Consider the following 15725-nt stretch of genomic DNA (forward strand, 5'->3'; position numbering starts at 1 on the left):
CAGCTTCCTGAGCAAGGGTTGTTGGTTTGCCATTGCCTTCCCAGCAGGAGTTATGGCAGGAAGTTGTAATTTATTTTTATTTTTACATACTCCTGCCAGAATTTGTAATAATTTGTCTGGGGTCTTTAACGTCCACCAACGAATGCTGGCAGACAGGATTCCCGTTTAGTGTCCATCCGTGGGACGACATGCATGTTGATGAAACACCAGGGTGACAGTTTATAGCTGGGTTGGGATTCAAAACTTTGATGTGAGTGTGCACACCGCTCGGCCATCCTGCCAGTCACACTCGCACACACGCATGTGCACACACTTTAGTTACTAGAAGTTTTAATGATGTAGTAATCCACCAGGGGACAGCAGCGAGGCTAAATACTGTACTGTATAGTGAACTTTACGAAATGCATACGAAGCATGGATACTGTTGTTTTACCACCTGTCTTTTTTTAATTCAGTTTTTCCATTTTTAAAAAAATAACTAATGTCTTCCCTGAGCCTCAATCTCTTAAAAAGTATGATCTAGCTGCCCTTTTTAACTAACCTCAAAGTAACTTGCTGGTGTTGACCTACTCTTCACAGGGATCTGACAGTTCACAGGGATGCAATTTTTACTTTTTATTCCTTCCACGTTGACGAGTCATAGAGCCATGGTAAATATCAAGTCCAGTAATAAAGCAGTAAAATCCAAGTTGTATTTTAGATAACATTCATTCTATCAATGAATGACGTTCCACTGCGTAATCGGTGGATGTCACTCATAATTGTAAACGTGACGTTTCTCTTCGATGTCATATTGTCTGCTCCGAGGGCTGGGCAGGTCTGAGTCTGTAAATTGGCATCACAAGGAAATGTGCATTTGGCTTTCAATTCGAAAACATGACCGACATATCTCATTTATTGGGTCTCTTGACAATTGCATGAAAAATACTTTGTACAAAGAACCTCACGGAAGAGAATTTAAAATGAGAGTATCAAGGCATTTGATATGCTGGTGATGCAAGAGGTCACAATGAGCTTTGGTCACAAATAACTTTGAAAAGCAATAAAGCATCGGCTTTCCTCCAAAACCTAAGTGATCAAGAAAATGAACGCATTGGCAACATGAGTACCATTATGCCTTCAACGCTTCTGTCCTTCGGGACACATTTATTGTAGCATTGTTTGTTATCTTGCCAAAACGAAGTTTTTGCAAGATATGTTAGTCAGCTTGTATGGTTTTTTTTGTTTGTTTGTTTGTTTGTTTGTTTGTCTGTAATCACGTATAAAAAATTCTGCAGAGCACAGTTATCATTGGAAATTTTTGTAACTTCGCATATCAGAGGCCTATAGAGGTCCCTTTCAGTGCACAAAATTTTGAAGGTCAAAGGTCAAGGTCACTTTGTCGCAAATCAGGGGAGTCGACGAAACCCTTATTTTTTGAGTAATTTTGATCGGATCGTCTTCAAACTTCATGGGAATATAGTTCATGGTCTGGCGCTCAGCTGATTAATTTTTGGTGGCGATTGGCCTTGATCTTCATGGTTAGCGCCTCACGTCAAACATATTTGACCCCAAGGTCAAATTTTCAAGTTTTAGGAACCATACCGTGTAGTACCTCAAATTGAACACCTCGATGAGTGCTTTCGAGATATGTCAAGCTTGAGACATTATGACGTCATTTGGTGACATTATGAGGCAAAAGCATATTTTTCATGGTTACTCTGTAGAACGATTCTCATCGGAATCTCTCGTAGGCAGATATTCCTCAAGGAGTCGCTCCTGGTGGATAGCAGCTCTGTTCACCTCAGTGTGACCTTAAAGAAGTCACACGTGGTCACCTTTTGGCAAGATACGGGTCACCCTGCGGGTGACATTGGCTTATTTGTTTGTTTGTTTGTGGCTTCTAAATCTTCCCTGTTTCATCTTGATATTTAACATTTTAATAAAGCTCCAACCTTACGTTTTGTTCTCAAAGGACCAGGCTAATGAATTATGGCTGATAGAAAAAGACTACGATGGTATTGTGAGAATTTTTTAACACATAAAAAGTGTACCTTTCAAAAAAACTCCTGCTGGTTCATCGACATGCAAACGTGTGTGGAGGGTTGTTCCAACATAACCCGGACGTTTGTTTATGACGAAGCTTGTCGATAATTTCCACAGGCTGGGCAATGGCCTGCATTCTCTCCAGGTGAGATTAGTGGATTTCATTAATCATTATTTTCAGCACAAATGCAGTCAAGCTGGAAACTCATGGTTATGGGTATCGATTGTGAAAACTCCAAAGACATATTCCATCAACAATGATTGATCTCTCCTCCAATTATTACCTCGGCCACCAAAGGTGGATCCATCCTTGCGTCGGGACCATACTCTGTGCAGAGCGTTGGTGCTGCCGAAGCAGTCTCCTTGGTTATTGAGCACAATCCTGGGTGGGTCGCCACTCTGACACAGTATACCAGCATGCTGGCACTCATTTTGCTGACCTCGGAAGGATGACAGGCCGAGTTAACCCCACCTGGTATTAATTCAACAGCTGAGCAGGATTTGAACTCGGGATCCTGGGATTCCAAACCCGCCACCCTAGCCATTAAGCCAACACCAGGCATGAAGGTGGATGGAAGTTATGTTTTCACCCCTGTCTGTCTGTCTGTGAGCTGGATATCTCAAAAACATTATGGATGGATTCAGATGAAATTTGATGGACAGGTTGCTACAGGTTGGGTGTGTGTGTGTGTGGCATGGAAGAATTGATTGGATTTTGGTGAAAATCTGGATCTGGATCCAGATAAGAGAATATTTTTTTTAATTTGGAAGTGATTCTTCACCATTGAGAGATGGGGCAAAATATAAAACCGATGAACAGTATATTACTATTTCAAAACGTTATGGACCAGTTATGACAAAGCTTGGTGGATGAGTTGGTTGGGTGACAAGAACAAGCCGATTCGATTTTGGTGAAGGTCCGGATGCACATCTGGCCTATCGGTGGGAAACTGTTGAGCCTGGTAGAGGTATGCTCTCTAGCGACTGCCATTCTCGTTAAACTTGAAATGTAAAAAGCCTTTCTAATACACTACTGCACACCTGTATGTCGCACTTCAGACCGATTGCCAATTTTAATCACTTCAATATTGTGAAAAAAATAACATCAATTTTACGATCTGTGCCCAATTTGAATGTCGTTCATGAATGAACAAGGGATTATTGCTTCAATCGTTCGAGCTGGTAATTCCTACCATTGGCACACACTCAGGAGGGCAAATGCAAATTTTACGAGTTATCTTCGGCTAAATTTGAGGGATCTGGTATATCGACTAATCTTCCAAAGGTCACTGTGGTTGAAAATTGAAAGCATCGCATAGTTTGGCTCGTGATGAAGATTTATCAGTTCATATTCAGGCCAAGATTAATTTAGAAGGTAAAATGAGGGATTTCACCTTTTTTAGCCAAAAATGCTTAGATTTACCAGAACGATGGAGGAAATCTTTCAGACCATGAATTTGCTGTTTACCCATAAGTTGTGAACCGAGCTCTATGACCAACTGATTCCGTGAATAGAAAATATTGATGGTATCGGTGCTGATGTTCTCTAATCCTGCTCCTGCTTTATCATATGTCTGGCATCCTGAGGATGGCCTTCTTTCGATTGGTTCCAATCTGCTTGGAAGACTGCGACACCACTCCGTTACACGAGAAGGATGCAAGATCAGATATTCTCAACTCCGGGCCAATTATAAGCAGTCACGGAATCTATCAATAAGTTGATATGGTTTGTTTTTGTTTTTTTTTCCTCAAAGGGCATGATCTCTGAACAACAATTTGGACTCAACTTTATATATGCTGGGCTCTCTCTCTCTCTCTCTCTCGCTCTCTCTCTCTCTCTCTCTCGCTCTCTCGCTCTCTCGCTCTCTCGCTCTCTCGCTCTCTCGCTCTCTCTCGCTCTCTCGCTCTCTCGCTCTCTCGCTCTCTCGCTCTCTCGCTCTCTCGCTCTCTCGCTCTCTCGCTCTCTCGCTCTCTCGCTCTCTCGCTCTCTCTCTCTCCCTAGTCTGAGAAAAGGAAAGGTCTGTTCTCTGGACTATCACTGGACATTCGACACAGTCGGGCATCCTGCACTACTTTCCGTGATTGCTGCCTGTGGAATTTGAGGCCACCTTTTCTGGCTTGATTTTTCTCTAATCATGCAGTTAACGCATAGTTTTCAACAGAATCCGATCATACCCCAGTAGAGGCTGGAGTGACCCTTTGGGCAGCATCTTGAGCCTGGCCCTATTCTTGGATACATTGTTTTTCTGTGCATTTATGAGGTCAATCTTTGCAGATGACGATACATGATACTGTATAATGATACGTCCCCCGAAACAGGCCAATAGCAATGCCTTCCCTCTCTGGTCATGTAGAAAGGATTGGATCCTTGATTAATATTTGGAACATGTTTTACAATCCAGGCAAATCTTGCATTCTCATTGTCTCTCCAGCAGGAATATCAAACAAAACTTTTATTTATATATCTATCTATATTTATACACATACACATACACATACATACAGAACTGTATTTCCACAATTAACCATGGGAAAAAGTTCAGTCTCAAACTCTGGACCTCACCAGCAATACTGACCTCTTTTAGGCAGACCACATGTCAATACCGGTTTCCAACACCAGCCACAGAATGGGACCCCACCATCCCCCCCCCCCCCCAAGTCCTTTCTCGGTAATTCATAATTTATCACAACATACAAGGCCTTTGTCAATAGTTCAGTGGGAGGACTGCTGTCCTCGATTGGCTGGTGTGCCCACTTCACTCCTATCACTCTGGGTTGCTGTCGACTCCAAAGCTCTCAACATAATTGGCATCTTGCACAACTAAACGATCCGATTGCTTGCTGCTTTCTCATTACAGACAGCTTGATGGCCTCATTTTATTTATTTAATCTGCCTGTCAGGCTTTTAATGCCCCTGCTCCATCATTCCTCTGTCCTTCCTTCGTCCTTCCAGATTGCACATGTTCTTCCAGCAATCCCATCCTTGTTAAACCACCAAAATCCAGGCTCACGACTCATCTTTTCTCATCCGTTCCTCTTTCAACACCCCCTCCTCCCTCACTTGTATAATGTCTTCCACAATCTGTTCAATCCCACTCCATCCTTCAAAGCTTCAAGCTGACAGTACACTACTACCTGTGGTCATCTTCCACCCCTACCCATGATCTTTTCTATCTTCATTAACCCCCTTACCTCTCCTAATCTCAGGTTGCTGTGTTTCCTTCTGTCGTTTCGACCCTCCTCTTTTCATTCATTCTCTTATTACATGCACATGTCATCCCATAACTGCTAATATGTTGCCTTCTAACTAACCCATCACCGAGTTCTTCTCTGAGCCAAGACTTTGTCAACAATTTTTTTCGAATTGTTGTCAGTATCTCAGGAGCCATTTTAATGGGGAAATATAAATCAGTTCCTGGACATCCATGCACCATCAGGAATAGTTGTGCATGACAGGAGCTGCTGACAATGGGAAGTTTGTTTATTTATTTTTGGCAACTTGGTTTACAAGCTGATTACCTGGAAGAATAATATTTTGTAAGCAATAATTGAGGATTTATAACGGGACTGCACAATATTCGAACTTCCACCAGGTTAATGAAACCAAGGTCCTCGGTATATGCAGTTGTAGTATATCTTGGACAGTTACTTGCTTGGTTTGGTTTGCAAGTATGGTTATTTCATCTTTGTCATGTTCACATTTTCATATGTATTTTCCACGACAACGTCCACTTTTGGTTTCAGTTTGCCCTGTATGGGAGAGGCATTGATATTGTCTGGTCAGTTGGCTGCCATTGAGACACGGAGCCATTTTCTGCAAAGTAAACTGGAATCCCCTCCCCTTGCCACCCCTTAACCCTGGCTAAACAATTTTGTTCCCCCCCCCCACTTACCTTTGGTTTCAGTGCATATTTTGGTACTTTTTCCTCCTTGAGACTCAGCTGATTATAAATGGGTGTTTCCGTGATCTCCAATGACTAGAGAGATAGAGATAGAGATGGAGGGGGATGACAAATCATTGGAGTCGTGTAATGTTTGTTTCCATGTACAATGGCAAAATTGTGCTCAGATTCCTTACCTCATAAAGATCTGCACTTTTAGGGGATTCGGGGGGTTTCTTGCACATCGTGTCAGGTGAACCAATCTCTTGCATTGCAGCACGCTTCCTTTTCTGCAATCATAAACCATGGACAGCTTCAAATGGAGCTTTCCTTCGTGAACAGATAAATGCGTTGCTCATTTATTCAAGTAGTTTAACAGCCAGTGTCACAAGTGAGGGCCATTTGGGGTTTGCTCGTTTCGTGTTTCCATCTGAACAACGTGGGTCACTTTCAAAATCCATCCACTGGCACTTCTCGCTAAACGAACGAGATGCTTTCCACGAAAGGAGTGCGTATAGGGAAAAACATTTTCCAATAGACACGGTGTTATAAATCGAGGATGCGTTCCTGGCGAGCTGATCTTCGGACACCTTGCACAACCAAACGTAACCTCACTAAATACGAAAGACTTGACTCGGTAAATCATTACAGAAATAACTAAATATATAATTTAAAGAATGCCACCATAAATGCATCCAAATAGAAGAAAAATAAATGTGTGTGTGTGTGTGTGTGTGTGTGTGTGTGTGTGTGTGTGTGTGTGTGTGTGTGTGTGAGTGAATTATGGCAGCAGTGAGGCATGAGTGCTGCTTGACGGAGTCGATAGATACAGGTGGTTTTTCACTCGTATTGGGTGGTTTGGGGGAAAGTTTTCCGAAAATTCCTAATGGCGAAAGTTACTTGCTACCACTCGATTATTATAGTCCGAAGTAAGTACAACGTGCAGATTAAAAATGTTAAAAATCCCACTTAATGACACCCAGCGGATTCTATGGATGTTAATTTACAACACAATGGTCCTGTATTGTATTCATAACCTTGGTTTACAATGGAATAATGACCTTCGATGAAGCACACAAGCTTCCCTTGCTGTTCACATGGTCACGGCACATACGCTACCCCCTTTGGACACAGCGGAGGGGGAAATGCGCATCAGCGAAAATGCGTTAACGGGGAGTGCTATAGTGAGTGCCTGGAATGTGTTGATTTATCTATTTTATCCTCATGTCCTTGTTGATGTATGACGAGTACACTGGTATCTTCAATTTTGTCCTGCGTGCAAGTGACAACACAACTGTAAGGTGTTCACTGTAAGGGACGACCTTGTTTTCACTGATATTTTGATCCTGGAAGCCATTAGACCTTCCTGGTTGCTTTACAAGTAGTTATATGGTACGTTATGGTCCAAGACTCATGGAGGAGCTTGCATACTGTGTATTACAGATGTCACATGCAGCACAGTGACATTGGTATATATCAGTGTATGGTTACATAAATTACAAACAAGGACATTCCTAAACAAGAGAGTTCATAGAACACGACACCTTGCACAGTATTCAAGTTTATACTTCAATTTTTATAAAGTAATGATTGAGGAACAGATGTTTGGAACTACAGAACTTCAATATACAAGAAAACAAACACGACATGTCAACCAAAACTTTTCATGCTGTAATCCTCAAGGTTGCTTCACAGCAAGAGAACCAGGAAGTGAGAGAGTGTGCATAATATATAGGCTTGTCTACGCAAGATCGACACTGATCGGTTCATTAGTTATGATGTCGATGGTAATATGAGCCCCCATTGGTTTGCGCACAGTCATCAGTATCTGTGGCTCCGATTGGCTGGAGCAGAGTACAGCCCCGATTGAAATCCAATCGAAAATCTGTGCCATGACTTGAAGATTGCTGTCCATCAGCACTCCCCACACAACTTAACTGAGCTTGAACAGGTTTGTACAGAAGAATGGGCAAATATTGCCCAATCAAGGTGTGCAAAGTTGGTAGAGACCTATCCCAACACTCACAGCTGTAATTGCTGTTGAAGATGCTTCTACCAATTATTAACTCAGAGGGGTGGACACTGATCCAACCAAGATATTCTAGTTTTGTATTTTTAATTAATTTTCTGAAATTTGTGGAATTTTGTTTTTTTACTTGGAAGTTGTGGGTTACGATGTGTAAATAAAGGTGGAAAAGGTCTGATTTAAATAAATTAAATTCCAGGCTGTGAGGCAATAAAAGGTGAAAAATTTGAAAGGGGGTGTAGACTTTCTACCGACACTGTATATCATGGTTCCGAGAAGTCTGATGAAGGCGGTTTGTGTTCTGTATTGTTCAATTTCACAGTTCAGTTTATACGTAAATTAATTGTTTTTTTCCGCCGTTTTACCCAGTGTCTATTACACCACCATATCCAACACGTTCCATTAGTTCTTCGTCCCTGTTGTTTGTGTGCATTATAACGTCCTTAAAAACAGTAAGTTTCCTGTTTTTTTTAATGATTTTCAATTTTGTTTGACTGCCAGGTAGGCAGACAGAGTAAAAATATATTTATTCAATCTCACCCCTCTCTGGGCATGTGCAACCGGGACTATTTAAAAACCAAAGTGTGTTAGAACAGCAAACTTGTCTTCCGGTTCGTGTTCAAAATATAATATTTGATTTAAATAAGTTGTTCCTCAATCATCAACTGATGAGACGGATGGACGGACATGAACCAATTGCTTAACCCTGCTTTTTGCTTCGTGTGTGTGTGGGGTAGCGATGAAAGAAAACAAACAAACAAACAAACACGTGGTATGTGAACCTGGACTCCCCGCATCATGACCCATGGGTATAGATGGGAACACTAACTAATTTTTTATATATATTTTTTAGAAATACTTCACAAGATGTATTGTTAATTGAGGCAAAACTATAAAATGTCAGCTACATTCTGGATTACCATAAGAGAGAAAAAAAACATTGTTACGGATCTGGAAACCATATGCATTCAAACATACAGATGTCCCAAAAGTCAGTTATGCGTTTTAGTGCATGTGAAGACAGGTCCTTTCCTTTTGTCTAGTGGGAGAATCAAAGGTGTGCGTTGCGATGTTTTTTTTAGGTAGGTTATGAAATATTTACATCCAACAACCATCCCATCCCCCATCACGATCCACTACCCACCTGCTGTCTACTCGCACCGTGACTTGCTGAGGCAAGATCTTGCAGCTGTTCCTTGCCGCTTCCACAAACATTCCTTTTCAACGTTGTAACTATTGCTCGACGAGGCAAACACGTGTGGAGGGGGGGGGGGGTTTCCCCCAACAAGGCCGAGACCCCACCTAGTAGGTCCCGATCCGTGGAGGCCCTGTCCAATCAGGGCGGACAGTGACATCTGTTCCACCGAGCCCCCGCCCCATTCGGGGAAGTCCATAAAAAGACGACACCATCCTCAGTCTTGGGGGGAGTTCTTTGGAGGAGTGAGTTGGTTAGTGTGCGTCATGTGTTCTGAGCTGGATTCTGAGTTCAGTTCAATTCAGAAGGAGTTCAGCGCTGCGTGGGGCATTCGAGGGCATTCGTCGGAGGCTTATTGGAGATGGGGCATTCGTGGAAGTTTTGCTGGGTCCTGTGCGGCCCTGACCCCCGCCCTAGGACGCCGACTACTCCTCTCAAGTTCCTCCGTGGACACGAGCCCCACGCGTGTGACTGTGGGCCGGGCTGCATGGCCATTGGCAGGTGTTGCACCACGGAGCCCCCCATCCCTCCAACGTGCAGGTACCCCACCGAACCGCGACCCCAGCTCATCTCTCTCCCTGGCTGCAGGGGTCCTAATAAAACACCTGGGTTTTATTTTTGTCTGCGTGTGTGGTGCCGTCTCTTAAGTAGAACTGCTTAAGTGTTTATTTCTGACCATTGTGAATTATTTCTTGTATATTCCCGATAAGTCTTGCTCTGTGTCCTTTTTATTGTAAATAAACCATTATTAGAAATGTTCCCAGTTCGTTTCCGTCCTTTCTTTCATTGGTCCAGCATGGTTCGGATCTGAGTTTTAGCCGGGTCTTTGTTCCTGTTAATCTGCTCATCCTAACCAGCACGGCTTTGGCAGCTCCGCTCGACTGCACCCGAACCGGAGTTGGTAGTCGGTAGTTGGAACTCCACCACAGTCGGTAGAGTGACCCGGTTCGAGCAAGACGTGCCGAGGGCGTGGATCCCCGGTAGCCTAGACCGCGTGGTTACTTAGGTAAATTGGTTCGAGACAAAAAGACCCTACGCTATGCGGTGGAGGTATTGGCACTCAGTAGAGCGCATACCTCCACCATGCTGAACAGTTTACGTTTTGGATCCTACTGATTGGCTGGATCTTGATTCTGACCTGAAACAAAATCTAATCGGCTTGTTCTCGTTACCTAACTCATCCACCAAGTTTGTCCTCATCACACACCCAACCTCTACACCAATTTTTTATTTATTTCAAAATCCTTTGAGATGTATTGCTCTCAGACAGACAGGGATGAAAACCTAATTTCCCCGACACTGAATCTGGAACGGCACTCAATAGGGCGCATACCTCTGCCAGGCTGAACAGTTTACGTTTTGAATCTCACTAATAGGCCACATCTGCATCTGGTCCTGAACCAAAGTCGAATTGCCTTGTTCTTGTCACTTAACCAACTCATCCACCAAGTTTTGTCAGAATCTGTCCATAACATTTTGAAATATCACACCCTATCTCTTCATATCGTTTTTGGCCCCACTCTCAATGTACAGAATCAATTTAAAATATATATTTAATTTTCATTTCTGCATCCGGATCTTCACAAATTCGAATTCATCTTTGTCACGCCCCCAACCTGTCCACCAAATTTGGTCCAAATCTATCCAGAACTTTTTGAGATATCCTCCTCATAAACAGACATGGGTGAAAACATAACCCCCGGTGGTGGAGGCAATAAGTCCAATTATGATGGCAATTTTTACTGACTTGTCCATAATTTTTGTTTGCCGTCTCAAATGTTTGTTTGTTTGTTTTTGTTAACTTCGTCTCAAGTTTTTTGATTTCCCAAATCCCACGCATATGATCAAAAGCTACTGCAGAATCGGCATTCTCCATCGTCCAAGTCTCCTTGTTATTATTTTGCATGCAGCCTGTGGCTGATGGTTGCATTAATGCTGGGAGTGTGGCTGTGCTGCTGATGCAGTGCCCCCTGTTTCCAGTAAGCTAGCACTCATTTTGCTGAACCCGGAAGTATGACAAGCTGAGTGAACCCACCTGGTGTTATTAAACGGATTGACAGGGCCTCAAACTCGAGTTCCTTAAGATTTTAAGGCAGCCACCTTAACCGTTTAGCCAACACCAGGCTTCGTCGTCATTCCTTGAAAAATCAGAACTACAAACAGCGTACAAGGCTTTTATCCTTAGCTCGGTTCCACGTCATCGCTGACATCCCAGCATCACATCTCATAGGCTATGTGATGTGTGTTTGTCTCTCATTGTCATTTTGTTGCATCTAAAGTTCCCAACGTTATTGGCATCTCCGGTAATAAGGCTGAAGTCAATTTTCCCTTTCGACACACCGCTCATCACTTTCACTGCAATTGTACAAGCAAGATAAATTTATTGCTGGCAGACGGGATGCTCGTTTTATGTCCACCTGAGGGATGGGCACACATTGAATCACCCTGCCTGCGAAACACCAGGATGATGATTTATAGCTGGGTTGAGATTCAAATCCAGGTTGGTCAGCTCATAGGTGAATGTGTGCATCTCTGGGCTATCCTGCCACCTTCTCTGGTAATGATGTGCTCCTACTTTAAGAATGTAAAGCCCCTGTGACATCTTGACGATTTAGCCAGCGTATGGCAACGTATCAAAATTGATCTAAAACGCTGGCGTACGCTGAACTATTGATGTTTTTTTCAGTTTTGGGCATATTCATAACGAGTTGGACGTATGCATAACGTATTAGTAATGTACACAGAACGTTTCGATAACTTATAGATAACTTATACCAACGAATGCTTAATGTGTTGTCGGCGTTCACAACTTATGCCCAACGATAATCTAACTTATGCATAGCGCGGCAGAGTATCGCCGACGATCACATGGCGTAGCCTATTAAAAGGCTGTCGCTCGACGATTCAAATCATAACCGCACTAGACATTGAAGTGCCAACATCACCGTCATGCCGAAGAAAAAACAAACAAACAAAAAAAAAAAAACATGGAGTCTGGAACACTGACGGGTTCCTCCTGTGAAGCCTATTTTTATATACAAATTCCCCTAAACGCTGCCAATATGCCATTATACGGTAGCTGTAAGTTAGAAACACGTTCAGTAAGTTCTGTGGTCGTCCGGAAGATGTCAAATACGTCTACATACGTCAATATGCGTTGGAGATACGTTACACATAGGTTCAAAGCACGTTACTCATAGGTTAGAAATAAGTTTCGGGTACGCTAGACATTACCTCGACGTATTTCGACTTATGAGTAACTACCAAGTAACGTGTGTTGACGTGTAAAAACGATTGCATAACGTGCCTACAACTTATGGCCAGCATATGCGGAATGTGTGAGTCATACGCTGGCATACGTCGAAAAATTTTGAGCATGCACAAAATTTGTCGAGGAGCTCGGATATGCCAGAATTACAGATATAACTACGACGTATGCCAGCGTGCTTCAGCGTGCTCTTAACGTATACAAAACTTACCCATAACGTATTCGACGTGTGCCAGTGTATTCGCCAAATTTTTCATACGTTGGCATACGCTGGCTAAAATGTCAAGGTGTGACAGCCCCTTTAGCAGTTGCTAATTTGAAAATTTGAAGTTGGGATGAAAGACCATCCAAAAATATCCAAATCCATTGGGACCATACTCTGGACAGAGTATCAGTGTTGCCATATCAGTCTCCTGGGCTATTGGGCACAATCCTGGACAGGTCACTACACTGACGCAGGATGCTCAAATGGCTGAATCGTCCCAGCAAGCTGGTACTGACCACAGAAGGATGACAGGCTGAGTCAACCCCACCTGGTATTAATTTAACAGCCAAGCAGGATTTGAACTCAGGACCCTAAGATCCCAAGCCCACAACTCTAACCATGAAGCCAACACCAGGCATATGCAAGACAAGTCCTAGCCATAAGTGTTTTTTTTAGTAAGCATACATTTATCTCACCTTATATCCCCAGATGATGATTGCAGTTGTTGTTATGCTGTAGATCACCAGTATAATGATTAGCACAAGTTCTAATAATACACCCACATTTGTTGGGTGGAGGTTTCTGGCTGGTGAGAGAGAGGGAAGAAAGCAGGAAGCTCAGACTTTTGTTTTTAAATTCAGAGAAGTACATAAAGGGGAATGTCAGACATGAAAGCAGCTTTTACATACTTACTTGAAACATACAACTTTGTGTATTTGCTTCTTTTATGAACATTTTGTGCAATTTTAATGTGACAAGAGTAGTATCCAGCAAACTTTTCCAGGACATTGTTCATGACCAGAGAACAGTTTTGTATTTCTTTTCCAACTGACACGTGACCTTCGTAGATTTCATTTGCTGCTAAACCCTGGCAGGCAGAAGCAAAGGAAAATCTTGTAGTTTTAATATGATATTTATTGAAACCAAATTTGGAGCATAAGATGGAAATCTGCTTGCAATAAAATAAACAGTCGATGAACAAAGTATCACACCGATAATATAAAAGGGTCTCTGCATGCATGCATCCATCCGGCTGGCAACAATTTTCCTATTGGGGATACCACTAATCAAGCCCAATCTGCAAACAGTCATACAGATGAGTAAGGTGACGTTAGATGGGCCAGTTTAAATTTACATTAAAACAAAAACTCTTCCTCCATCTTCTTCTTCACTTGTATCTTCATAAGCGTTTCTCATTTCGATAAGGTTCAGAAAACACTTGCTATATTAATTACTTTTTTTTTTCAACATTTCCATTTTATTCATATAACAGTAATATACCACTCAATCAAACAGTATATCTGATTATATACATTGCCTTTCGCTTTACCTGCAACACAGGTGAGAGAAGGAAACAAAAAAATCAGCTGATATTTCAATAATTTTTTTTTAAAGGGTGAAAGTGAATTTTTCACCAGGTACCCCTTCTAGTATTTATTATATATACAAACTCCACAGAATTTTAACCCTCCCACCTATCCTAAATAAATATCATATTATAAAAACGTCTTCCCTTCTATCTGCTTACTCCTATATCTCCTAAACTACTGTCCATCAGTCACTCTCCTTTTTCATCCATCCATCTCAACATCTATCCACCCCTGTCCCTCTCCATCTCCTCCTGCGTCCGTCCTTCTCACGTCTTACATAAGATTTTGGGAAGGGTGTTGAAATGATCAAAAAGTCTTGAGGAATGGAAGATGTTATTGATTCTGGATCAATGCAAATTACATTTTCCTTTTCCTTTTAACTTTTAAAAAAAATTATTAACCAATTCCCACTCTCTACACATTACCTTACACTTAAACTTGCATACCATCCAGCATGTTCATAAGACCTGAATGCAATACCATTGACTAAAGTGTGATGTCTATAAATACAGTCTTCATGCTTAAGTTGCAACAATCTCACAGCAGTTAATGGCTATTTAAGGGAGGGTAGAGTGAAAAGAAACAAAGGAAAAAAAAACTCACCTTTGTTATAACTTCTACAGGTGTTTCTTCCTTCGTGTTGCTAAATAACCAGGTTACTTTACCTGTCTTATCGAAATTGAGACTGTTGTTTTTGCTGATTGAGAAGTTGCAAGGTATTGTGACAGACCCACCAACATATACCATAGCTACTGAGTCGTCTGGACAAAACTCAATGGCCGATGTCATTGCCACTGCAAAACGAACACCAAAGTCATAGCATTAATATTGCGTTGATGGACGAGTACCTTGTATGATAGAACCCTAATCCTTGTCCGAGAAATACTTGCTGCTTGCAAATATTAAAATGTTTTATAGAGGTGTTTGGAAAACATTTCAAATGTCCAAGTTTCTAATAGCAGTTGTCTCATTTCAGTGTGGGAAACATGTTAAACTTCCTTAAATAAATTTAAACACATTGGTGACCTTTTCATTCCGAGAAATTTAAATAAACAATGGTAAGCTAAAAAAAAAATGAAAGCTTTAAAAGAGATGCATCTCATTTTGCAATATGCAGAATGCCCCGTGCAAACGGTAGTATTTCAAAGAAACCGACACGGAGTATAGATATATAGGAGCAGGATAATTCATCAGAATAACAACAATAATGAACAATCACTCATTGAGTGACACTTGGGGAAACTAGAACGGCACTCGGGAGAGAACATACCTCCACCAGGCTGAACAGTTGACATTATGTATGCCACTGATAGGCCGGACCTTAACCGAAATCAAATCAGCTTGTTCTTGTCACCTAACCAACTCATTCACCTAGTTTTGTCATAACTCGTCCACAACTTTTTGAGATATCATGGAATATCGTTTTTATCTCATCTCTCAATGGTGAAGAACCACTTATAAAATAAAATAAATTCTCGCATCCAGATTCGGATCTTCACCAAAACTATGCGTTGCTGCCCTCGTCCGGCCACCTACATACACACAAAAAAAAATTGAGAACGATTTCTTAAAAACTGTGGCCAAAAATCATGTGACAGACCAACGCTACAGACCAACAGACTTGGTTAAAAAAAATTGTCGCCAAGTAACAATTGGTTTTGTATCACACATTTTACCAATGGATACAAAGTGCAGAGACAGATAGACACACAGACTTTTGAAGTCCTTTTTTGATCATAAAATATGAAAATAAAT

At 41.8% G+C, this 15725-nt stretch overlaps 2 protein-coding genes across 5 annotated transcripts in view; one reads left to right on the forward strand and one right to left on the reverse strand.

The window, feature by feature from the left end:
* The window catches only part of METTL9 (methyltransferase 9, His-X-His N1(pi)-histidine), an 80956-nt gene that overhangs the window by 43964 nt on the left and 21267 nt on the right, over positions 1–15725 (forward strand). The gene's annotated exons all lie outside the window — the stretch shown is intronic.
* The window catches only part of LOC147021147 (protein NATD1-like), an 81288-nt gene continuing 71054 nt past the window's right edge, over positions 5492–15725 (reverse strand). The window contains exons 2-7 of one of the 2 annotated variants that reach the window (XM_085890981.1): positions 14574–14764; positions 13294–13468; positions 13077–13186; positions 6104–6196; positions 5919–6002; positions 5492–5775 (exon numbers count right to left, since the gene is read on the reverse strand). In XM_085890981.1, the coding sequence (XP_085747107.1) occupies positions 5701–5775; positions 5919–6002; positions 6104–6196; positions 13077–13186; positions 13294–13468; positions 14574–14764 (728 nt within the window). In that variant the 3' untranslated portion in view covers positions 5492–5700. The other variant, XR_015060721.1, reaches the window with a different exon arrangement.

Source organism: Eptatretus burgeri, chromosome 8 (assembly GCF_056783735.1).
Source record: "Eptatretus burgeri isolate ZD-2024b chromosome 8, Ebu_testis_v1, whole genome shotgun sequence".
NCBI lineage: Eukaryota > Metazoa > Chordata > Myxini > Myxiniformes > Myxinidae > Eptatretus > Eptatretus burgeri.